This window comes from Eschrichtius robustus, chromosome 2 (genome assembly GCF_028021215.1).
Source record: "Eschrichtius robustus isolate mEscRob2 chromosome 2, mEscRob2.pri, whole genome shotgun sequence".
NCBI lineage: Eukaryota > Metazoa > Chordata > Mammalia > Artiodactyla > Eschrichtiidae > Eschrichtius > Eschrichtius robustus.
The window spans coordinates 78248810-78275566 of record NC_090825.1 but is presented as its reverse complement, the minus strand read 5'-3'; the positions used below and the strand labels follow the sequence as shown (position 1 = coordinate 78275566).

The following is a 26757-nucleotide window of genomic DNA, read 5'->3' as shown; positions in this document are numbered from 1 at the left end:
ACCAAAAATCCTTTCTTATGACCTGGGAGTACTCCATTCTACTGCTACAAATACATTCACACAAGAAGGAGCTACAGCTGGTTAATCCCTCCAAATGATCTGAAATGGCTTCGTAAAGGACCGTGTTGATGACCACAAGAAGGCTTAGTGGGATTAAAGGTGATAAGTCACTAGAAAAGTCTGCAGTAGACACAAGATGAGGGAAGGCGGGCAACCTTGCAGGATTTTCCAACCATGAATTTAAAATATGTTTTGGGTTACTAGGCAAGTAAGCATTTGACCTCTCTTAGAGAAAGATTAAGGTGAAGAGTACGGCCAGGAGTAGAGCTGCTGAAGTGACGTCCTTGTCGAAGGACAGACCATGTCCTCTCCTTGACTCAAGGGCTGACTCATAGTCTGTTAGATGCGGCTGCTCCTCCCCCCCAGTCACATGGCTTCTGAGAGGTTCCTATCGGCTGCACACAGCTCTCAGGTGTAACAACAGGACACCCCCCAAGTTCTGTTTAGCATAAAAACAATTCTGCCTGATTTCACCCCCAATACTTCCATGCAGACAGAGCTCACAGCCAAGTAAGATGTCCATGTTCTTGTTGTTCAACCTCCATGTTACAATCTCGATTTCTCAGTAACCAGTAAAACACCAAGGTCAATCATGATTCAACACTACCAAATATCACTGTTTAGAATAGCAAATGTACCATGTCTTTGAAAATATCACTGTGCTCTTTAGTAGCAGTTCACAGTATTAATATTTGCAGAACTTTAGTACAATAGCACAGACTTCACATTTCCTGCCCATACCTTCCACATCCAGTCTTTCTCTTTCCTCAAGTGCTTCTCAGGCTGACTTCCCAATTGATTCCAATACATATTTTACTTTCATTTAAGCATTTTAAGAAAGAATAAGAATGTATATGACTTTAATCATTCTCAACAGTATGGCAAAGAAGAATTCAAGTATTCAAAACAAAGAAAGAGACCCACTCAAAGATTTTACATTCAAGGAATAGAACAGTACCTTAGGCATATTTGATAAAGCAGTGTATTGCTCATCTCTTATGATCCTGATGATAAATGTGGCTTTAAATGCTGGTTCATCAAAACAAGGAAAAGCAGATCTTGCTGCCAAGGGTTCAAACTGAGTTCCTGCAAAGTACCTAAAACAAATGCAAATCCATCCAATAGTTATTGAGTACCTACTATTCAAGGCACCTTGCCAAGTTCTAGGGATACTAAGATAAATATCATACAAGCCCAGACATTAAAGGATTCTCAATCAACTGGGAGAGGCAGAGGTTATATAGTAGAAAGTTATCAGGCTGCGAATCATGTCCTAATAGTGCGAACAAAGCAGTGGAAACAAAGGGTAGGAAACAAATTCTGCCTAGCGGTAGAGACACTGTAAGGTAACTGGTGAAAAAATATGAAGAGGGCCATTAAAAATGAGGAATATTTGAAAAGGTAGAGAAAGGAAGACAGTGCAGCCTAGAAAGAGTAGGAAGCACAAGGAAGGACTGAGCAGTGCATATTCAGGGACTGGGGGTGGGTGTCCAATGTGGCTGGAGATGAAGCCACAAAGATAGGCTACAGCTGGTCACTGAGGTCTTAAAAAGGTTTCTGATGAAAGATCACTATAAAAGACTGTCATCCATTGCCATTATTCTCTGTACAGACTATGGCTTCATAACACTAAACCTCAAACTCACAACCTGCACTTTCATGAGGACTGAAAAAACTAGGTGTCCTATAGTATGCTGGTGTTCTTTACTCTCTTCAGAAACGAATCAAAAATTTTCCTCCTCTCCTACAGCAACAACACTTGAGAATTTAACTACACGTCCTCAATTAAAGGTTGGGAGAAAAGCATAAAAAGAGGAGAAATGCAGATTTTTAGTTAAGCAGAGGAATAAAATAGATCTGCATTTGGGAAATCATACAAACATGGTCATAAGGAATCAGGACAAGTGTGGCCCTGGTGTGCACATATCAGCTACCAGTCAATATGGTATATAGATAACCACCACTGTGGACATGATTGCCTCGCTTGCTTAGGACTTAGTCTACCTAGAGGGATGGGATAGGGAGGGTGGGAGGGAGACACAAGAGGGAGGGGATATGGGGATGTATGTATGTGTATAGCTGATTCACTTTATTATACAGCAGCAACTAACACAACAATGTAAACCAATTATACTCCAATAAAGATGTTAAAAAAAAAAAAAGGCAAGTAGAAAAGAGTGTAAGATTTAGAGTCAGAAGACCCAAACTCTGCAACTTACCAGCCATATGACTTCAGCAAATCAGTGGTCTACATCTCATTTCCTTATTTGTTAAACTAGGATCAAGGTAGGATCCCCTACCAAACATTTAGGGTTTTTGCTAGAATCGAATAAGACTATTCATAGTAACAACCACTTGTATGCCATAAATTCCTACACAGATGTCTATTATAAATGCTGGATAGTCATAACTATTCCTTCACGCTTAGAATTACTGTGCTTCTGTCCTAGTAAGGATGTGCCCAAATAACTGTTTGTTAGGGTAAACTGTAAGAACGACAGCAATCAACATATGTGAAACAACTTAAAAATATGTTTCGAACATTCCACTTCTTCACCCAACTCCCAAATTCTTACCCAGTTAACTGAAGATTTTGGAAGAGGGCCACAAGGGACCAAGGGATAAAGTTTGATGACATCCATACTATTCATATGAGAGTCTACTTGGATCATCATTTTGGATAAAAACTGGATTATAATGTTCTAAGACAAATAAGATCTTAAATTATTGTTAAAAGAGATGCAATAAGAACTACCTTACATAGAAGTCCCTTTGAAAAGGCTGCTCTGCTTGATGATACTTATAATCTATTCTATCTAAGCTGAATACCTCAAAGCTTGTTCTTTCATTAGTGACTGCATTTGCCTTCAGAAATACTAGTTGCAGTTTGAGCACCACCTCCAGGAGCACTGAAGACAGTTATGAATTAGCTGAGGGTCAGTAAGAGAATTCTAAGCACTGGTGATAACAATGGGTAAAGAGGTGAAAACTAAGGAGGCAGTGCACCACAGTGGTTAAGAATGTGGTCTTTGTAGTTAAAATGACTTTGGGTTTGAGTTCCCCTCTGCTACTTGCTAGCCATAAGATGCTGAATGAATTACTTCATGTGCCTCTGCTTCCTCATCTGTAAAGTGAATAAAATATAATTTCCACCTCTTAGTGAGTTTGACAAGATAAAAGACTAAACATATAAAATGCTTGCAACAGTTTCTAGCACTTCAGTTCTCAAGTAAATATGGGCTGCCATTATCACTGGAACTCAGGAAAGTGCACATGAAGTTCATTAAGGCAGGTGAGGGCTGTGAGAGGAAAAAAAAAAAGGCCCAGATCTTGAAAGAAATTCAATTAAATCTTGTTAAAAATGAGGAACTGCTGAAGGATCGTAAACCAAAGACCAACATGGTCCGGTCTGTACTTCTAGAAATAGTCTGGCAGCAGTGTGGAGGAGGGGGAAAGCTGTAGTAAGATTAGAGGTCAGGGGTCCAGTTAAGAAGATGACTCAAGAGTTCGAGCAAAAGACACTTAGAGATTGAAGGACAAAGAAATAAAACACATCTCCACCCTAAATTCCTTTGCTAGTTTTTTAGTATCAGTTTGTTATCTAGAACCTTAAATCTATGGTCAACAACTTCTAGATTTAACTGCAAGGTTACTGACCATCTCCACTTCTTAGATGACACAGGTAAAGTTCCTTTACCACAAGCAGTGTCAGTACGTTTGACATTTACACATACTTTGATTTTCCAATCAATAGGAAATATATCCCTTAATTACTTTATCTACTTGTTTTGAATTAGTTTTCAGACCTCTTGAAAGGTATAAATAATCTTCTAAACTTCTATCTTGCATCAAGATATACAATCATGTGGGGTATCCGTTTTATGGAACCAGGTAGGTTAATGGACTTATATATTTTTTGTAATAGCAGAGTTTCATAAATTTTAAAGTACTATTTAAAAAAAATACTCTATTTCGTAATTTTAAGAATGTCTTCCCATAGTATGAGTGTGTTTCGTGTTTGGTAATTGCAATCATTGTTGCTTTTGTTGTGGCCATCCATTTACAATGTTTGGTGTCAGTTTATTTATCTCCTGTAAAAATAAAATACAGTGTGTGTGTGTGAAAAAAAAAAAAAGAATGTCTTCCATTTTTCTAGCATTTTCCACAACTCAATCCAGCCCACAGCAAAGGGTCAACAAGTGACCACGTCCAAAACCACCCCACCCTGCCACACAAAATTGATTCTTCCCATTATACACAGGCAGGCCCAAGAGAATCCAAGGGCAATAATCTGACTGGAAGAGATGACTAGGGTATTTGTCTTAAAGGTCTGATTGCATACTAAGAACACTGTTTTTATGTATATCCTATAATTCCTAGAGATGATGGAGATTATAGAAGGAGAAGTAAAGCCGAGAAGCCCCAAGCTACCCCTGCAATTATAAATTTGCTTTTCATGTCAGATCTCATGGCAAGAGCCAGCATGCCATTTATTTTAAAAGTATTACATTAAGGGGAAAGAGAAAAATTACTTATCTGAATATGACTATAGATCTTGCTTTGTCTCTTTCTCCAGTTAAGAAGGATCAAAAAACTTAAGACAGATTTAAAATATTCATTTCTATTTTTCTCAATATACCAACATACATTAGCCAAATGGCCATCAATGGTAATTCACATACTGGTTTGCAAAGGAACATGAGAGAATGCTCCAATGCACTAAGCAGATCTGACAAGGACTTTGTACACGAAAGAAAAGTGACATTACTGCTACTTAAGAATAGTCTGTATGCAACTGTGCACTGCATCTTTCCAGAAATTCAAACTACATCTATGAATACTAAGATTAAAGAACAAAATATATGGTTTAAATGGGGAGCTGAATAATTTTATGTTTTAAGTCACTTTTTAAAAATTAATCTCGCCAAGATTTCTTTTTTTTTTTTTTTTTTACTTTTCCATCAGAAATCCAAAATAGAATGGCATTAAAAAAAAAACCCAGCAAAGATTAAGGATACTAAAAATTACATATGCAAGTATACAACACTTCTTCATGCTTTCTTTCTTCATCTCAGTAAGCACCTCCTAAAAGCCCCACACAATAGGAAACTAAGAGTGAAAGAATAACCCGTATTCTTCTATATTTGGTTCACATGGAGACCTTGAAGGTGATAGAAAACTAGATTCATCTTATAAGATATGAAAAGCTCAAGATAACTTAAGTGTTTGTGATAGAGAATGTAACTGATATAATCCTTGTCCATTTCCTTCCATCAGCATGCCCCCAGCCCCACCGTGACATATCATAAAAAAGATATATATATATATACTCAAGGCTTTGACTAAGAGAGAAAGAGTATACTCTTCCAAATCACCATTCTACTATTTTGCACCTAACCTCTTAAATTAAAAAAAAAAAAAATTGCAGTTAATGTCTCTAGTGTGGGCAAAGGGATCCATATTGCAGAAGTCATCAGAGAGCAAAGAAGCAGAATCATTTAGGAGGGCTACATACTTTTTCTCATTACTTTCATCTGTGTAGGAGATGCCATAAAACCCATAGTAAGAACGAGATATATTTGCCGAATACTCTATCTTCAAGGTATAATTGTGCCCTTCAAGAAGGGCCTCGGGGGCAACAATGGCGATTTGTTCATGAAATGGATATTCCAGGACATCAACTTGTTTTTCTTGGCTTGAAACTGCTGACATAAAGGTCACTCTTGAAATATTATGGCCTGTGCTGTGAAGAACTATGTTCCATGTGGCCTGAAGAGCCTGAAGTGAAATCGTCACAGAGCCCCTGAATGTCATCGAGGTTAGGTTTGGGTGTAGGTTAAGTTCATAGCGTACTGGCATAATGGCAGTGGGAAGCCTGATTTGTGCCCATGGAAACAACTTCCCATTAGTTGCAATTGGCTGAATTAATCCCATTGATTGGTTTTTTTTATGGCAGCCTTCTTTGGTAAAGGTACATCTGGGCAGTAGATAAATCACCATGATTACAGAAACAGCAACCACAATGACAAAAGCACAGACCACCATGGTCCTCGCAGAGGGTACTGAACAAGTCCCATCTGAGCTCTGCCTGTAGCCGGCTGCACTGTTTCGGAGGCCCGAGCTCCTGTTCATGAAGGACATGCCCAGCAGCTTTGCGGACGATTCATAATCCTCTTCGTCCTCATCCATCTCATGCTCACCAAGACCCCGCACCAACAGTCGCGAACCCCGGGGCTCATATTCCACCTCATCAGGCTCTAGAGGATGTAAACAAGGTTCTTTGGCTAAATCCACCACATCTGGTTCTTCCTCAAACATGCTGTTTTCAATCATGTTCCTGGGGAGCGGAAGCCGATCTAAAAAAACCAAAACATAAGGACCAGGCACAGAGTTAGAAAAAAAAAAAAAAAGCTTGTAACACCATGTTTAATCTAAGAGTTTTTTTTAAGCACTAAGACTTATTTCCATCGCAGAGCTGCTGAATTAAATATGATGTTTATAATATTCTTGTATCATCCATTAAAAACTCAAGCATAGATAAGAGCATATCACAGTCTTAAAATACGAAAGCTAAACAAACAGGCTAGTATCCAAAAAGGCAGCTGAGATTAAATACTGATTTCCTTAATACACTCCTGCCCAACAACCTGGGCCCTTGTCCTGAGCTTTAGAGGGCCCTGCTTTTGCCCGCCTCTAGCTGTGCATGTCCCCAACAGGGTGAGGCGTCAGTAAGATCAAAGAATGCCCATCCATAGTCCATGTCCCTCTTCTGCAGTCTAGGTACCAGAATCCCCAGAATTCCTGCCTAAAAGGCTCAAACCTGCTTCTATGGCCTTTGTGGGTCTCCTCTCTGAGTCCCATTCTCCCTAGGGAGGACCACAGCTGGAATGCCCATTCATAGTTTGAATGATGGTTAAGCAACAGGCTGGGTTACTTTTTCCCCCTTGGAAGAGGGATGTTTCTGTTCCACAGCAAACTGCAAGGGGCAAATTATATAGAAAATTTCCATAATCAAGAAATAATTTTTAGGACTTCCCCGGTGGCGCAGTGGTTAAGAATCCACCTGCCAATGCAGGGGACATGGGTTCGAGCCCTGGTCTGGGAAGATCCCACATGCCGCGGAGCGACTAAGCCCATGTGCCACAACTACTGAGCCTGCACTCTAGAGCCCGTGAGCCACCACTTCTGAGTCCATGTGCCACAACTACTGCAGCCACGCATCTAGAGCCCATGCTCCACAACAGGAGAAGCCACAGCAATGAGAAGCCCTGGCACCGCAACAAAGAGTAGCCCCCGCTCGTCGCAACAAGAGAAAGCCTACGCTCAGCAACAAAAGACCCAACGTAGCCAAAAATAAATAAATAAGTTTATAAAACAAAAAAGAAAAGAAAGAAATAATTTTTAAAAAGACAAAAGAACTATAAAAATCAGATAAAACTACAATCCAACCTGTCTTTTCATGCTTCCAGAGCATTTAGAAGTACAAGAGATTCCCCTCTGTAACAACCACATAATACACCATAAGTGTAAGTGGATCCTGGGGTGGGGTAGTGGTAGGAACTTTTAAAACCACACAAAAAAGCTGCACTCTCCAACTTGCCAAGAATCACAAAAAAAAAAAAAGGACTCCAAAAGTAGAGGAGTAAATAATAGCATACAGATCAATAATTCCTAGGGTTAGATTGAAAGTTTGATAAATGAAACCCCCATTAACCTTTCCCTACAAGGTACTTTATACATATCATTTCTAATCCTCACAATAATTCTATAAAATGGCAAGTATTATACAATTTCAGACACAAGAAAACAAACAAGCCAAAAACAGAAATAAGAGTTAATTTACCTTCACAAAGTCACAGTTATTTAGTCACAAAACTGATACTAGAGCTCAGGTCTAAAACTCTGATCCCAAATTTTAGATTCTTTCCATTATTATACTGCATCTCCCTACTCAACTAGCTCAAAGGATGAGAGCTTGTACCTATTTATTTCTTTTGTATTTGGCAATGAAGTTGCTTAGCGTATTATTTCACCATCAGCAAGGCAAAACTTACATAAAATTCCTTAGTATCTAGCTTGACATAAATGCCACGTGTTTAGTGCTACTCAATAAGTACTAACTAAAGAGTGGCAACTCATAATACATGAAACCAAGTACCAATAAACATCAGGATAAAATTTAGTGTCTTACTACTCCAAGTGTGGTCTGCGAACCAGAGCATCTACATCACACAGCAACTATTTAGAAGAGCAGACTCTCAAGTCCCTTCCCTTAATCTGAATTTTAACAAATCCTCAGGAGATTTATGTGCACATAAGTTTGAGAAGCACTGGTCTAAGCCTTCTCCATGGTCAGATCCCGGGCAGCATTGGACTTTGCATCCTTGCGTGTGCTCTGGCCATCCCAACTGCTCGCTCGTCTGAGACAAGACAGGCTGCTCTTCTACGCCATGCTCCACTTCTGTTTTCCTGTCTGTTCCCTTTGCCGGCAATGTCATCATTTCTCCCACCCCAGTCCACCTGGTGAACACTTGTTATCCCATAACTCATCTTAACTTGCTACAGTGTAAATTTAAAAAGTTATTTTCTTTTTGTTTCTTCCTTTCTCTTTATTACCTTTCAAAAATACATTTTCTTTTCACTTCATCTCACTCCTTTTAGGTTTGGGGAGCATAGAGACTCCAATGAGGTTGCCTTTTCCTACCTCCTCTCCATCCCCAAATTTATAAAAGCTATGCTGCTTTAAAAGTTTTCTTTGGGGGCTTCCCTGGTGGTGCAGTGGTTGAGAATCTGCCTGCCAATGCAGGGGACACGGGTTCGAGCCCTGGTCTGGGAAGATCCCACATGCCGCGGAGCAACTAGGCCCGTGAGCCACAATTACTGAGCCTGCACGTCTAGAGCCTGTGCTCCGCAACAAGAGAGGCCGCGATAACGAGAGGCCCGCGCACCGCGATGAAGAGTGGCCCCCACTTGCCACTAGAGAAAGCCCTCGCACAGAAACGAAGACCCAACACAGCCATAAGTAAATAAATAAATAAAATAAATAAACCCAAAAGTTTAAAAAAAAAAAAAAAAAAGAAAAAAGTTTTCTTTGAATAAAACTTTTAATCACTTTCCAGGTGTGTGGGTTCAGCAATCTGCCGTCTACCCATCTCCTTGTCTAGACTTGTGACTTGTCTAGAAATGCAAGAAGGGTGACAGTTATAACATTCTGCTTTGGGAATTTAATCTCCTGAACTTCCTATAGTGCCCCAACTTCTTGTGACACAATTTTGTTTTGTTTTGATAGTTAATTGTGTTTGAGACTCATTCATTTCATTAACAGAGCAAATACTGCTGTAATTGAACTCAAAAAAATTTTTTAATTATTAATGAACTCTCAGTGGTTAGAAATTTTCTGTGGTAGTTTTAAGTACCTGGTACAGTAATGCAGATTAGTTGCTTAATTTGCTTTTTCACTTTAAAATGTCTAAAAGGCCTTTCTGACTTTTTTACCTCATATGGGAAGATTATGTTCTCTTAGGTATTTGCCCATGTGTTCTGTTCTTTATCAGACCTGATGCCTGATATAGACAACTATAGGATCTGAGCAGCACGGTTTTACTTAATAAATTTCTAAACTAACTGTAGGTATAATCTCAGCTTAATATTTACAGCATTCCCATACCTGAATTCCACCCCCTTAGAACTTTGCTTTTCTGTCTTTGATTTCTCAGCCATGCCCTGTTTAAAGCCAAGGGGTATTCTGCAGTCTGACCATTTTAGCATCTCCTGTCTGCACTTCATTAACTTCCAAATCTTTTGACCAGGGCTTAGTCAGATGCTTGGCAACAACCAGATAACTTAATTTAATTATTTATCACCCAATCAGGTTAATACCTATGTAGAATTTTAATCTTTCGTAAACGGAACACATCAACCCATCTGCTGTATTTTTACTGCATATTAGAAGCAAACTTTTGTATGTGTGTACAATCATATCAAGTTAAATACATCAAACCAAGGGAAAACACTTTTATTACAGGTAGCCCATGAAGACTGTACTTCAAGTCTATTTAAGAAATCTTGCTTTGGATTCTTAAGTGAGTACACTTTGATCTCAGCATTAAAATTTTAATGTAACACACGACTACCCCTTGTTCTAAAGGGATTTATTTGTATTGAAAGAAGGGAGCCTAAAGAAACAGGAAATTTTCTAAAACCTCTTAAATCCACATATACAAGCTAACTATAAGCCCAAAACAAAGAACGTCCTAGTTGAAATATTTCGGTTTTAAATAACATAGGCCCATGTGGTTATAATCTAAGAAAACTGAAGATATTTCTTTTCATCAGATACCGTGAACGGGTGCTCCTCGATGTTGTCTGTGGACCAGTGCCAATCCACAAACTGTTTGTTACCCGTCTGCGACAGGATACACACAGAAAATTGGTATTTAAAAACTTTTATAGCTAATTGATGGTAATGTTACGTCTATCGAATTTAGTAATTTTAGAAATGGAGCTTATATTTTACATGTCTTTTTTCATTTCAGTTTTCCAATGATTCATTTTTTTATGCTACAAAATTTCTGCAACAAAGAAACAAGGAACCTTGATTCTTCAGCTCAGATAACATGAGAAGCAATGGGCTGGATTGTCACTATTACGGCAATCCAGGTGGATATAAAGTTAACAACTATTACGGTAGCAGTGGAAAAGGAGGGAATGAGTACAAGTTATGTTAAAGAGTGAGAATACACAGGAACTGATGCTCTGTTGGGCTGGACAGGCCTGTAGGATGGAGACAGAGGGAAGTCTATTCAATTCCCTATGACATTCTGGCTTGGATAACTGGAAGAAGGAATGCCACTCACTGAGATGAGAATACAGGTTTCATATTCTCCCTCTTGGTTTTGTGTGTGTGGGTGGTGGTGGGGGACTGAGAATGGAGTTGTGAGATGGCATTTGGTATGGGACATGACATATTTATCTGTCAGAGAGCCAGATGGAGATGTTTGATTAATAGCATACTTTAGAGTTAAAAGCCTAACTTTAGACAGAGGTTCAAATCCTGGCTCTTCCACTGACTGCTTGATCTCAAACTGGTTAACAAACATCCCTTAGCTTCAATTTCCTCACCTATACGTATGGAAAACAGTACTATTTTGTAGGACTGTTATAAGGATTATGTTATGTGGGCCTGGACTCAAAAGAGGCATCTGGGTGGAAAATTCTGATTTCAGAATCAGCTGCGTATACGTGATAATTAAAATCATGCAGATAGATGAGACTACTGAAAGGGAAGTAAGAGTCAGAGAACATCACCATTGAAGAGGGGCAGCAAAGGAGAAGAAGAATGTACCAGAGGCAGGAAAATCAGGGCAGTAGAAAGCAAAGGAAGAGTTTCATGAAGAAGGAAGTGGTTGGTGTTAAACGTCTTAGAAAGGTCAAGTACAGGGGACTTCCCTTGTGGTCCAGTGGGGTTAAGACTCCACGCTTCCAGTGCAGGGGGCACGGGTTCGATCCCTGGTTGGGGAACTAAGGTCTTGCATGCCATGGGGTGTGGCCCAAAAAAAAAAAAAAAAAAAAGAAAGAAAGAAAGGTCAAGTACGATGAAGCTGAGAGAGGCCACTAGATTTGGCAACCAGAGAATCAGTGACTTTTATGAGGCACTTTCAGTGGAGCAGTGGGAACGGAAGCCTGACTTCGGTGGCCCAAAGAAAGGATGGGAAGTTAACCAGGCAAGGCAAGTGCTACAGACAATTGTTCCAAGGTATACAACTGTGTACCAAGAGAAAACATAGGGTCAAACTAAAAGAAAATACGGCATCGAGAAGGGTTAAATCCTTTTGTTTTTGTTTGTGTCTAAGATGGAAATAAGGTGTATTTTTGTGAGGAAGGAAAAGCAAAGAACAACAAAATGTGAAGGTGGAGCAGACAAGAGGCAACGCTGGAGGAATATTCCAGAGGGCTAGGAAGACATCAAGAACTCCAGCAGAGTGACTAACTTCGATGGGAGCTGGGCACTCTCCTCCTCCAGGCCTGGAGGACAGGGGGTGGAGTATAGGGAAGAGGTGTGGATACACAGGAGCACGCCAAGCTGAGGGTGTGAACAGCAGACAGCCTCCATGTTCTCTGTGACAGAGGTGGCAAGGCCATCTGCCCAGAGCCAAGGCAGTTGTGGAGGAGGCATAGGAGGCTTGAGGAGAAAAATAAAAAACAGATGCTATGGGAGAGGACCAGGCAGGGGTGACCCAGGGACAAAGCATGCCTGGAAGTTCAGTAAGCCCACCGGAATTTGTCATACCTCCAGTCTTTAGAGTCTTACCAGCCCAGGTCTAAAAGAAGAGAAAGCGTATTATATGTAGTATTTTACCATAATTAAAAATTTATAAAAAAATGAAAATTTAAAAAGAGAGAGAAAGCAGATGGTTAATCCAGGGTTAAACATGTAGGTAGGACGTGATGAGAAGCTAAAGGGAAAATGCACAGAGGGTGGTGGCAAGAGAGTGAGTGCTTAAATGAGGGGTTCAGTTTAGAAAAGGGGACAAAAAGTAAAGCTATGGCAAACAACATAGTGAACGATTCGAATAAAAAGAGCAAACTTCCCACAGACATTAGTCCCTTTAAACTGCTATCACATTTTCTGAGAAAATGAAATGAAATGGGATGTATTTTCAAATCAACAAACCAAAACAACTTTAAAGAATAAGCCTAATCTAAATAAGGCTTCTTGGGCAGATACAAGAATTGGTATATTCAATTAGGTATACTATAGCAACTTGCTATATTCAAACTAGGCCCTAACAATAAATGATTAGTCTTCTTCTGAGGCCGTTAAGACATATTTGAATATAACTAAAAGCTCTATGTGTGAGACAGCATTTATATCTTCTAGACCATTTCCAAATGGAAACTTCACTAAATTTCTGAAGGGATGGCTAATTATCAAATAAAGTAACTATTTCTCTAATGAGCAATCCTTTTCCATCAAAAAGAGGCTTTATTTTAAAGAAGTTTAAGCTGAAAAAGAAAAGAAAAAGACTAGAATTTATAACAAAAAATTGATTTTTCTACACAAGTCTTATCTGGCAAAACATTACCCAACCCCCAGACCAAAATCAAAGAAAACCTCTTCCTATTAACCACAATGCCCACTTTAATAAGTTACAAGTTTAGATATATAATTTTCTCACCAGAATCTGAAGGGCAGTCATTAACACTGAATAACTTTGGAAGAAGTTTTAAGTACTGTAGTTCCTTTCTCTGACACATCCTGTTTGCTTACACCTCAAAGTATAAGCAGGGTCATAAAATACAAAAACAGAAAGTCCTGCATACATTCTTACTTTTGCCACTAGTAACAGTGCGTTTTCACAAACCTCATTTAATTTTCCAGTTGACAGGCCCAAGGTCATAGCCCAGGATGCAGGATCCAAGTAAGGTTCCTCTCTCTTCCATTCCCCTCACCCCCCTTGTCTCCCTTGTGAAGAGAGAAGAGAAGTGAATGGACAATTGGGGGTGGGAGGTGGGAAGATCAGAGAGAAATGATTCAGTTCATGAGCACCATAAGCTCCCTTTACCTATTTGGTTCTAAGAGAGACTAAGATTTATTTTTCCCTTTCAAGCTACCCTAAAGTTCACTTCAGTACATATAAAAATGCTGTGGGAGACTTCCACTTCCAATATGACAGAGTAATTGGTACCAGACTTTCCCTCCTCTCATAAACAACTATTAAACTGGACAAAATGATGCAACTATTTTCAGGTATCCACCAACAGACAGAGCAAGAATGTGACCTCTGAGAGAAGGAAAGTGTGAGCCCACATTTGCTTGGTTCTCTGCCTTGGGACATATTCTTAACTGTAGTACAGTGAGCTGGAGTCCAAGCAGAGCAGGGCTGGGAGGCAGAGACAGGGCACTGCAGAGGAGGGAGCTGTACAGAGGGGGGACCACAGAAGTTTGTATAAGGGTTTCCTGAGAGTCCTTAACCAATGCAGTACACATAATTACGTAAGGCTTACAAAAGAGTGGCTGTATTAAGGTTAATATGGAATAGAAATACGAGAGGTCAAGCAGCTTAAGGGAAACACTGGCAGTCTGACCCAGTCCGAACAAAGAGAACTCATTAACACTCTGAGCATGAGACACTAGAAAGGCTTCACTTTAGGAGTAAAGACACACCCAGAGTAAGGCCTACTCTAGATCCACACTAACAAAGTCTAAAACCAAGCCCTAATAAAAATCCACAGTAGAAACAGAATATGGATGATGAGTCTTGCTAGGTTAAAGGAGCCTGAGAAAAAACCTTGAGCTTTCCACAGATCTGCCACAGCAAAATATAAAGCCAAGCCTACACAAGATGATCAGCCAGGAACTAAATTGCCCACTAAAACAAAAATCAACACTCTACAGAGCAATTTTTTTAAAATACAGTATCTAAAGTAGGTAAAGACTTTAGAGCAGCTATTATAAACATGTCTCAAAAAGTAAAGGAAAATGTGTTTATAAACAACAACAGAGAAGAATACATGAACAGATGGGAATCTCAGCAGAAAAATCAAAACTAGAAAAAAGAATCAAATGGGAGAAAAAAATGGAACTTCTAGGACTGAAAGGTTCAATAACTAAGATGAACAAGTCATTGAATAGACTTAATACTGGATTGGACATAGCAGAAGAAAGAGTCTATGAACTTGACAGATCACTATCAATCACCAATTTGAGGAATAAAGAGAAAAAAAAGAGTCGAAGAAAAATGAACACAGCATCAGAGATTTGTGGGACAATATCAGATGGTTTAACACATATGTAATAGGAGCCCCAGAAGAAGACCATGAGAATAAAGTAGAAAAAATATCTGAAGAAACAATAGTTAAAATTTTATTGTTGGATGAAAACACTATTTACCAGATCCCAAACTTAAAAGCTGATCAAACTCCAAGACAATAAATACAAAGAAAATCATATCTAGCTTCATCATGGTTAAACTATTGAAAATTAAAGATAAAGAGAAAATCTTTAAAGGACCCCAAAAACAATATGTTACATACAGGAGAAAAAATAATTCAAAGAATGCTAACTTCTCATCACAACAATGGAGACCGGAAGATGATAGAACAACATTTTTAAGGGGCTAGAAGAAAAAAAATTGTCCATTCAGAATACTATATCTAGTGAAAAATCCTTCAAAAACAAGATAAATGTACTTTCAAATAAAATGAAAGCTGACAAAGTTCTTCTCAAGCAGATGTGCACTACAAGAAATTATAAAAAAGGTTCTTCAAGCTGGAGGGAAATGATACCATATGGAAACTCAGATCTTCAGGAAGGAAAGAAGGATACCAAAAAATGATGAATAAGTTATTAAAAAATAAAAGTTTATATTTTTTATTCTTCTTAAAGTTTCTTTAAAAGACTATGTTTTAAAACTATCTGCAGCCTCACAATCTCTGGAGGCGGGAGAGCACCGCTCCTGCTTTGAAAGTGGGGCTCCACTCTGCAGCAGGCCATGGAGTGTTGGTGGCAGCTCCTGCTGGGGCTGTGGGCAGTCCCACCCTCGTGGGCTGGGCGCGAGCTGCTCAACATCTGCATGAACACCAAGCCCCACAAGCCAGAGACCAGCCCGGAAAAAAAAAAAAAAAAAACTATCTGCATAAAACAAGAATAACATGTGAGCAGTTTTGAACATATATAGAAATAAAAGGTATGATAACAAGAGCATGAAAAATGGAGAGGATGAATAAGAATTATATTAAATTATATTTGTGAATTGAGAAGGAGAAATGGACGTGTCAACTGAGGAGTAGGAGCTGTGAAGCAGGAAGTGAGAAAGGTCAGGTGTAAAATGTGAAGTGGTACAATTCTGACTATAAACAGACTTTAAAAAGTTAAGGTTGCGTATTATTAGCCCTAGAATAATCAGTGAAAAAGTAATTTAATACATGCATAGGTACAAAACCAATAGTGTAAATAAAAGGAAATATTAAAAAAATACTCAATTAACCCAAAAAGAAGGCATTAGAAGAGAAAGAAACAAAAACAAAGGGGACCAATGAAAACAATGGTAAAATGGTAGACTTAAACCCAACCACATAAATAATTTCATGAACTGTAAGTGGATTAAACATTCCAACTAAAGGGCAGAGACTGTCATATTGTATTAACAAAAAAAAAGCAAGATTCAACTATACGCTGTCTATAAGAGACAAATTTAAAATTTAAAGACACAAATAGGTTAACAAAGCAGAATGAAATTTTACAATGATAAAAGGAGAAATTCATCAGGATAAGACACCATTCTTAAATATGTATGTACCCAATAATAAAGCTTCAAAATTCATAAACAGAAAATGGCAAAACTCAAGAGAGAAACAGAAACATCCACAACCATAACTGAAGATTTTATCACCTTTCTCTTCATAATTGATAGTAGACAACAAAAAAGTACAAGTAGGCAACAAAAAAGTACAGCCATAGAATATATGAAAGATACTATCAACCAATTTAAATGCCTAGCTGACATTTAAAGAACATTACGCCAAACAACTACAGAATACATATGGATCATTCACCAAGATGGACCATATGCTGGGCCATAAATCTCAATAAAAAAGACTGAAACAGTCTTTTTAGAGACTATGTTCTCTGACCACAATGGCAACAATTAAAAACCAATAATAGTGAATCTAGACAATCTCTAGGTATTTGGAAGATAGAAAATATACTTCTAAATAATCCATGAGTCAAAAATAAACCACAAGGAATTTAGAAAATATTTGAAACAAATAATAAAAACACAAGATATCAAAACTTGAGAGACATTTACTGCTTTAAATACCTGTATTAGAAAAAGGTTTAAGACGTTCAAGATGGCAGAGGAGTAAGATGTGGAGATCACCTTCCTGCCCAAAAATACATCAGAAATACATCTACATGTGGAGCAACTCCTACAGAACATCTACTGAACGCTGGCAGAAGACCTCAGACTTCCCAAAAGGCAAGAAACTGCCCATGTACCTGGGTAGGGCAAAAGAAAAAAGCAACAACAGAGACAAAAGAATACGGATGGGACCTGCACCTCGGGGAGGGAGCTGTGAAGGAGGAAAAGTTTCCACACACTAGGAAGCCCCTTCACTGGTGGAGACGGTGGGTGGCAGAGGGGGGAAGCTTCGGAGCCATGGAGTACAGCACAGCAATAGGGGTGCAGAGGGCAAAGTGGAGAGATTCCCGCACAGAGGATCGGTGCCGACCAGCAGTCAACAGCCCGAGAGGCTTGTCTGCTCACCCGCCGGGATGGGTGGGGGCTGGGAGCTGAGGCTCTGGCTTCAGAGGTCAGATCCCAGGGAGAGGACTGGGGTTGGCTGCGTGAACACAGCCTGAAGGGGGCTAGTGCGCCACAGCTAGCTGGAAGGGAGTCCAGGAAAAAGTCTGGAACTGCCTGAGAGGCAAGAGACAGTTGTTTCAGGGTGCGTGAGGAGAGGGGACACAGAGCACCGCCAAACGAGCTCCAGGGACGGGCGCGAGCTGCGGCTATCAGCGCAGACACCAGAGACGGGCATGAAATGCTAAGGCTGCTGCTGCAGCCACCAAGAAGCCTGTGTGTAAGCACAGGTCACTATCCACACCTCCACTCCCGGGAGCCTGTGCAGCCCGCCACTGGCAGGGTCCCGTGATCCAGGGACAACTTCCCCAGGAGAACACATGGTGCGCCTCAGGTTGCTGCAACGTTATGCTGGCCTCTGCTGCCGCAGGCTCACACCACATTCAGTACCCCTCCCTCCTCCCGGCCTGAGTGAGCCAGAGCCCCCTAATCAGCTGCCCCTTTAACCCCATCCTGTCTGGGCGGGAACAGACACCCTCAGGTGACCTACACGCAGAGGCGGGGCCAATCCAAAGTTGAACCCCAGCAGCTGTGTGAACAAAGAAAAGAAAGGGAAATTTCTCCCAGCAGCCTCAGGAGCAGCGGATTAAATCTTCACAATCAACTTGATGTACCCTGCATCTGTGGAATACCTGAATAGAAAACGAATCATCCCAAAATCGAGGCGGTGGACTTTGGGAGCAACTGTAGACTTGGGGTTTGCTGTATGTGACTGACTAGTTTCTGGTTTTATGTTTATCTTAGTTTAGTATTTCGAGTTTATTATCATTGGTAGATTTGTTTATTGATTTGGTTGCTCTCTTTATTTTATTTTATTTTTCTACATATAGATATATATATTTTTCCTTTTTCTCTTTTTGTGAGTGTCTATGTGTATGCTTCTTTGTGTGATTTTGTCTGTATAGCTTTCCTTTTACCATTTGTCCTAGGGTTCTGTCTGTCCATCTTTTTTTTTTTTTTTTTTTAGTATAGTTTTTACTGCTTGTTATCATTGGTGGATTTGTTTTTTGGTTTGGTTGCTCTCTTCTTTCTTTCTTTTTTCTATTTTTTTTATTACTTTCTAATTTTTTAATTTTTAGTAACATTTTAAATTTCTTAATTTTAATAATTATTTCTGTTTATTTCCTTCCTTCCTTCCTTCCTCCCTCCCTCCCACCCTTCCTTTTCTTCTGAGCCTTGTGGCTGACAGGGCCTTCATGCTCTGGTGGGGTGTCAGGGCTGTGCCTTTGAGGTGGGAGAGCCAAGTTCAGGACACTGGCCCACCAGAGACCTCCTGGCTCTACATAATATCAAACGGCAAAAGCTCTCCCAGAGATCTCCATCTCAATTCCAAGACAAAGCTCCACTCAACAACCAGCAAGCTACAGTGCTGGACACCCTATGCCAAACAACTAGCAAGACAGGAACACAACCCCACCCATTAGCAGAGAGGCTGCCTAAAATCATAATAAGGTCACAGACACCCCAAAACACACCACCGGTTGCAGTCCTACCCACCAGAAAGACAAGATCTAGGCTCATGCACCAGAACACAGGCACTAGTCCCCTCCACCAGGAAGCCTACACAAGCCATGGAACCAACCTTAGCCACTGGGGGCAGACACCAAAAACAATGGGAACTGTGAACCTGCAGTCTGCGAAAAGGAGACCCCAAACACAGTAAGTTAAACAAAATGAGAAGACAAAGAAAAACAGCAGATGAAGGAGGAAGGTAAAAACCCACAAGATCAAACAAATGAAGAAGAAATAGGCAGTCTACCTGAAAAAGAATCAAGAGTAATGACAGTAAAGATGATCCAAAATCTTGTAAATAGAATGGAGAAAATACAAGAAACGTTTAAGAAGGACCTAGAAGAACTAAAGAGCAAACAAAATGATGATGAACAACACAATAAATTAAATATAAAATTCTCTACAAGGAATCAATAGCAGAATAACTGAGATAGAAGAACGGATAAGTGACCTGGAAGAGAAAAGAGTGGAAATGACTACTGCAGAGCAGAATAAAGAAAAAAGAATGAAAAGAATTGAGGACAGTCTTAGAGGCCTCTGGAACAACATTAAACGCACCAACATTTGAATTATATGGGTCCCAGAAGAAGAAGAGAAAAAGAAAGGGACTGAGAAAATATTTGAAGAGATTATAGTGGAAAACTTCCCTAATATGGGAAAGGAAATAGTCAATCAAGTCCAGGAAGCACAGAGAGCCCCATACAGGATAAATACAAGGAGAAACACACCAAGACACGTATTAATCAAACTGTCAAAAATTAAACACAAAGAAAAAATATTAAAAGCAGCAAGGGAAAAACAACAAATAACATACAATCCCCATAAGGTTAACAGCTGGTCTTTCAGCAGAAACTGCAAGCCAGAAGGGAGTGGCAAGACATATTTAAAGTGATGAAAGGGAAAAACCTACAAACAAGATTACTCTACCCAGCAAGGAACTCATTCAGATTCAAAGGAGAAATTAAAACCTTTACAGGCAAGCAAAAGCTAAGAGAATTCAGCACCGCCAAAACCAGCTTTACAACAAATGCTAAAGGAACTTCTCTAGGCAGGAAACACAAGAGAAGGAAAAGACCTACAATAAGAAACCCAAAACAATTAAGAAAATGGTAATAGGAACATACATATCGATAATTACCTTTAATGTAAATGGATTAAATGCTCCCACCAAAAGACACAGACTGGATGAATGAATACAAAAACAAGACCCATATATATGCTGTCTACAAGAGACCCACTGCAGACCTAGGGACACATACAGACTGAAAGTGAGGGGATGGAAAAAGTTATTGCATGCAAATGGAAATCAAAAGAAAGCTGGAGTAGCAATTCTCATATCAGACAAAACAGACTTTAAAATAAAGACTATTACAAGAGACAAAGAAGGACACTACATAATGATCAAGGGATCAATCCAAGAATAAGATATAACAATTTTAAATACTTATGCACCCAGCATAGGAGCACCTCAATACATAAGGCAAATGCTAACAGCCATAAAAGGGGAAATCGACAGTAACACAATCATAGTAGGGGGCTTTAATACCCCAGTTTCACCAATGGACACATCATCCAAAATGAAAATAAATAAGGAAACACAAGATTTAAATGATACATTAAACAAGATGGACTTAATTGATATTTAAGGGCATTCCATCCAAAAACAACAGAATACACTTTCTTCTCAAGTGCTCATGGAACATTCTCCAGGATAGTTCATATCTTGGGTCACAAATCAAGTCTTGGTAAATTTAAGAAAATTGAAATCGTATCAAGTATCTTTTCCGACCACAATGCTGTGAGACTAGATATCAATTACAGGAAAAAAATCTGTAAAAAATATAAACACATGGAGGCTAAACAGTATACTACTTAAATAATCAAGAGATCACTGAAGAAATCAAAGAGGAAATCAAAAAATACCTAGAAACAAAGGACAATGAAAACACGATGATCCACAACCTATGGGATGCAGCAAAAGCAGCTCTAAGAGGGAAGTTTATAGCAATACAATCCTACCTCAAGAAAAAACAAACATCTCAAATAAACAACCTAACCTTACACCTAAAGCAATTAGAGAAAGAAAAACAAAAAAACCCCAAAGTTAGCAGAAGGAAAGAAATCATAAAGATCAGATCAGAAATAAATGAAAAAGAAATGAGGGAAATGATAGCAAAGATCAATAAAACTAAAAGCTGGTTCTTTGAGAAGATAAACAAAATTGATAAACCATTAGCCAGACTCATCAAGTAAAAGGGGACAAGACTCAAATCAGTAGAATTAGAAATCAAAAAGGAGAAGTAACAACTGACACTGCAGAAATACAAAGGATCATGAGCGATTACTACAAGCAAGTATATACCAATAAAATGGACAACCTGGAAGAAATGGACAAATTCTTAGAAAAGCACAACCTTCAGAGACCGAACCAGGAAGAAATAGAAAATATAAACAGCTGAATCACAAGCACTGAAATTGAGACTGTGATTTACAATCTCCCAACAAACCAAAGCCCAGGACCAGATGGCTTCACAGGCGAATTCTATCAAACATTAGAGAAGAGCTAACTCCCATCCTTCTCAAACTCTTCCAAAATAGAGCTGAGGGAGGAACACTCCCAAACTCATTCTACAAGGTCACCATCACTCTGATGCCAAAACCAGACAAAGATGTCACAAAGAAAGAAAACTACAGGCCAATATCACTGACGAACATAGATGCAAAAATCCTCAACAAAATACTAGCAAAAAGAATCCAACACCATATTAAAAGGATCACACACCATGATCAAGTGGGGTTTATCCCAGGAATGCAAGGATTCTTCAATATACACAAATCAATCAATGTGATACACCATATTAACAAATTGAAGAATAAAAACCATATGATCATCTAAATAGATGCAGAGAAAGCTTTCGACAAAATTCAACACCCATTTATGATAAAAACCTTACAGAAAGCAGGCATACAGGGAACTTACCTCAACATAATAAAGGCCATATATGACAAACCCACAGCCAACATCGTCCTCAACGGTGAAAAACTGAAACCATTTCCAGTAGGATCAGGAACAAGACAAGGTTGCCCACTCTCACCATTATTATTCAACATTGTTTTGGAAGTTTTAGCCACAGCAATCAGAGAAGAAAAAGAAATAAAAGGAATCCAAATCGGAAAAGAAGAAGTAAAGCTGTCACTGTTTCCAGATGACATGATACTATACATAGAGAATCCTAAAGATGTGAGCAGAAAACTACTAGAGCTAATCAATGAATTTGGTAAAGTAGCAGGATACAAAATTAATGCACAGAAATCTCTTGCATTCCTATACACTAATGACAAAAAATCTGAAAGTGAAATTACGGAAACACTCCCATTTACCATTGCAACAAAAAGAATAAAATACCTAGGAATAAACCCACCTAAGGAGACAAAAGACTTGTATGCAGAAAACTATAAGACACTGATGAAAGAAATTAAAGATGATACAAACAGATGGAGAGGTATACCATGTTCTTGGATTGGAAGAATCAACATTGTGAAAATGACTATAATACCCAAAGCAAACTACAGATTCAGTGCAATCCCTATCAAACTACCAATGGTATTTTTCACAGAGCTAGAAAAAAAATTTTCACAATTCGTATGGAAACACAAAGACCCAGAAAAGCCAAAGCAATCTTGAGAAAGAAAAATGGAGCTAGGGGAATCATGCTCCCGGACTTCAGACTATACCACATAGCTACAGTAATCAAGACAGTATGTTACTGGCACCAAAACAGAAATATAGATCAATGGAACAGGATAGAAAGCCCAGAGGTAAACCCACGCACATATGGTCACCTTATTTTTGATTAAGGAGGCAAGAATATACAATGGAGAAATGACAGCCTCTTCAATAAGTGGTGCTGGGAAAACTGTACAGCTACATGTAAAAGAATGAAATTAGAACACTCCCTAACACAATACACAAAAATAAACTCAAAATGGATTAAAGACCTAAATGTAAGGCCAGGCACTATAAAACTCTTAGAGCAAAATATAGGCAGAATACTCTATGACATAAATCACAGCAAGATCCTTTTTGACCCACCTCCTAGAGAAATGGAAGTAAAAACAAAAATAAACAAATGGGACCTAATGAAACTTAAAAGATTTTGCACAGCAAGGGAAACCATAAACAAGACGAAAAGACAACCCTCAGAATGGCAGAAAATATTTGCAAATGAAGCAACTGACAAAGGATTAATCTCCAAAATATACAAGCAGCACATGCAGCTCAATATCAGAAAAACAAACAACCCAATCCAAAAATGGTCAGAAGACCTAAATAGACATCTCTCCAAAGAAGATATACAGATTGCTAACAAACACATGAAAGGATGTTCAACATCACTAATCATTAGAGAAATGCAAATCAAAACTACAATGAGAAAAACAAAAAACAAAAAACAAAAAAAAACTACAATGAGGTATCACCTCACACCGGTCGGAATGGCCACCATCCCAAAATCTACAAACAATAAATGCTGGAGAGGGTGTGAAGAAAAGGGAATCCTCTTGCACTGTTGGTGGGAATCTAAATTGATACAGCCACTATGGAGAATAGTATGGAGGTTCCTTAAAAAACTAAAAATAGAACTACCATACGACCCAGCAATCCCACTACTGGGCATATACCCTGAGAAAACTATAATTCAGAAAGAGTCATGTACCACAATGTTCACTGCAGCTCGACTTACAATAGCCAGGACATGGAAGCAACCTAAGTGTCCATCGACAGATGAATGGATAAAGAAGATGTGGCACCTATATACAATGGAATATTACTCAGCCATAAAAAGAAACGAAATTGAGTTATTTGCAGTGAGGTGGATGGACCTAGAGTCTGTCATACAGAGTGAAGTAAATCAGAAAGAGAAAAATAAATACTGTATGCTAACACATATATATGGAATCTTTAAAAAAATATATATATATATGGTTCTGAAGGACCTAGGGGCAGGAGAAGAATAAAGACACAGATGTAGAGAGAATGGACTTGAGGACACAGGGAGGGGGAAGGGAAAGCTGGGACGAAGTGAGAGAGTGGCACGGACATATATACACTGCCAAATATAAAATAGATAGGTAGTGGGAAGCAGCCGCATAGCACAGGGAGATCAGCTCGGTGCTTTGTGACCACCTAGAGGGGTGGGATAGGGAGGGTGGGAGGGAGGCGCAAGAGGGAGGGGATATTGGGATATATGTATATGTATAGTTGATTCACTTTGTTATACAGCAGAAACTAACACACCATTGTAAAGCAATTATACTCCAATAAAGATGTTTAAAAAAAAAAAAAGGAAAAGAAAAAGGTTTAAAATCAATGATCTAAGTTTCCACCCTAAGAAGCTAGGAAAGAATAGCAAATTAAACGTAAGTAAGAAGGAGAAATAACAAAGGGCAGAAATCAATGAAATAGAAAACAGAGAAACAATAGAAAATTAAACAAAACATGCTGGTGGAGGGCAAGAAACCAGTGTTATTGGCTCTAAGTCATATTTTCCCAGAAACTGGCCTAAAAATCCACATATATCAAGTCCTGGTGGATCTCCAAGACGAAATTCTACTCCTCCTCAAAAGTCTAGTTGCATTACAGAGACAGATCAGAACTAGCTCCTAAGCTACAGGCAGAGAGCCCAACAGTCTTACATCTCTGTCCCTCTTTCAAGAAGACCTGGCAAACACAAAACCATTTAGCCAGTGATAATGCTAGCTATATCCAAATTTAGAAAAAACATACGTTCTACCCTTCCTCTTAAATAAAAAACTAGGGAATTTTTTTTCTTTGGTGGGGGGGCACAGTGGTAAATCCTAGTATTTAAAATGGATTAGAGAGCTACTATTTAAAGGAAACCTCTTATGATCTCTTCAAAAGTAAAATATTCTTAAGCAAAAAACTATACTTAACTATTTCTGTATTTAGATTTTTGTACATTTTTTCTTAAAAAGGGAAATCCCTTTTTATTTTAAGTTTCCATTTAAAATTTTAACTGAGTACTTCTCAATAGGAAAATGCAAAAGAAAAAAAAAACTGGCCTCATTTTTAAGCATTTGCTTTAAAGTGCTCACTTCATTTAGGGTAATCACAACTCTGGGTCTCATTATGCAGAAATATAACCATCCTGCAGTAGTTCAGGTTACAGTTATGTGAAAGGAATCTTCATAGCTAGCACCTTTGTTCTGAATCTCAGTGACCCAATGGCCAAACCTATATATAAACTAAGTCAGTCCTTGGCTCTAAGCGATGCTTCCTCAAATCCTGAAAGGACACACAGCCACCATGCACAGTGCCTGCTCTGCCTCTGACCCATATGTGAGACCATCACATGTTGCAAACATCTCAGTTTCTCTCAAACACGCATGGCTGGTGTGGCCACTTCATCTTCGTACCCGTATCCCAACCTCTCCACTCTCCTTAGCCCAAAGGCCTCTCTTTTCTGCCTCTTTAATACACTAGTCCAATGCAATCTTTTCAAATCCCTAGTTTCTTTCAGCTTTTTAAAATCAATTCAACAAATGTCCTACTCTGACCTCTTCCACTACCCTCCCTGAAATAGTACACTATTTTAAAATAGTATAAAAACTAAGATGCCTAACTGTTCTCTTAGGATGAAAAGGTTAGAAGGACTGCAATAATAAAATGCTTAAATGAGCCCTGAAAAAATTAACCCAGTGAGACTTCCACAGATGATATTCTTTGCCCCCTCAACGGTAACTCCATGGACAATCTAGGAAAAGCAGCTTGATTTATAGTAAACCTGACATTATCTGGTCATCTCTCTAAAGTAATCCTGCCAACTTGGAAGATTATCCAGTGCAGGCTTGCTTCTTGGTAGCCATTGTCCATAACGTTTTATTTATTATTAGACTGTGTAGTGTTAATTATGCTGGCTGCCCTGCCAATGTTCTACAGAGGCTACGGCGAGAGATCCAAACAATCATTCCCCAGTTATGAGTCACTGCAGCCTCTCCACACTACACACCACTGGCAGCCTCTCAAACCTGGAAAATGGAAGTTGTGCACACTACATGCTTACATAGCCTCTCACATTTAGGATGAAATACTAAGTTCCAAAACCTGTTCCATATACTTTCTAAAATACATTTTAATCCTGGTAAATTTTTGCTTAGCAAAGAATTACAGGTTGAGGAAGAGAAGGTTTAGAAAATTTTCAAGGCCTCGTTTATCCTATAGAGAGGAGAATTTCTGCGTAAGTGAACTATAATTTTAAATTTTGCTTCACACTTAGATAATTGCTCCAGGGAGGGGCTCTTACCTCATTCATCTTTGTATGCCTGGTACCTAGCAGGGAAGAAGGCTGCAATAAATGTTGAAGTCAAAGCAGCAGTACCCAACACATTAAAATGAAGTATTAATTAAAGAAAATTACATCCATGTCCGTTCATAAACTCTTTGAGAGCTAAACCCAGGTTTACTGAAGCTTGGCATAAGACAGGATTAATATGCTAGCTATGAGGTTAAGGAAGTCCTTCTCTAACACCTGTTATGAGGCTAGGTTTAGTAGTACTTCAGTGATTATGAGCTCTGAGTCACTGCACTTCATTTTTACTGGACATTGATTCTACAGACTACATTTCCTCTTCACTCCTCAAAGCCAGCATATAATTTAAATCAATTATGGTTTAGGAGGCATAAAGTACAGTGAAGAGAAGCTGGGGGTTCTAGCTCTGGCTCCACCACTTATTGGAACCTCACTTTCCTCCTTGTTAAAATGCGAATAACAACTTCCCTGTCTGCTTTATCCTAAGAGTC

At 39.0% G+C, this 26757-nt stretch overlaps 1 protein-coding gene across 1 annotated transcript in view; it reads right to left on the bottom strand.

Moving 5' to 3' along the window:
- LNPEP (leucyl and cystinyl aminopeptidase) overlaps positions 1-26757 on the bottom strand; it is a 101107-nt gene that overhangs the window by 51927 nt on the left and 22423 nt on the right. The window contains exons 2-3 of the mRNA XM_068535674.1: positions 5576-6416; positions 1019-1157 (exon numbers count right to left, since the gene is read on the bottom strand). Of these exons, the coding sequence (XP_068391775.1) occupies positions 1019-1157; positions 5576-6416 (980 nt within the window). The remainder of the gene's footprint in view (positions 1-1018; positions 1158-5575; positions 6417-26757) is intronic.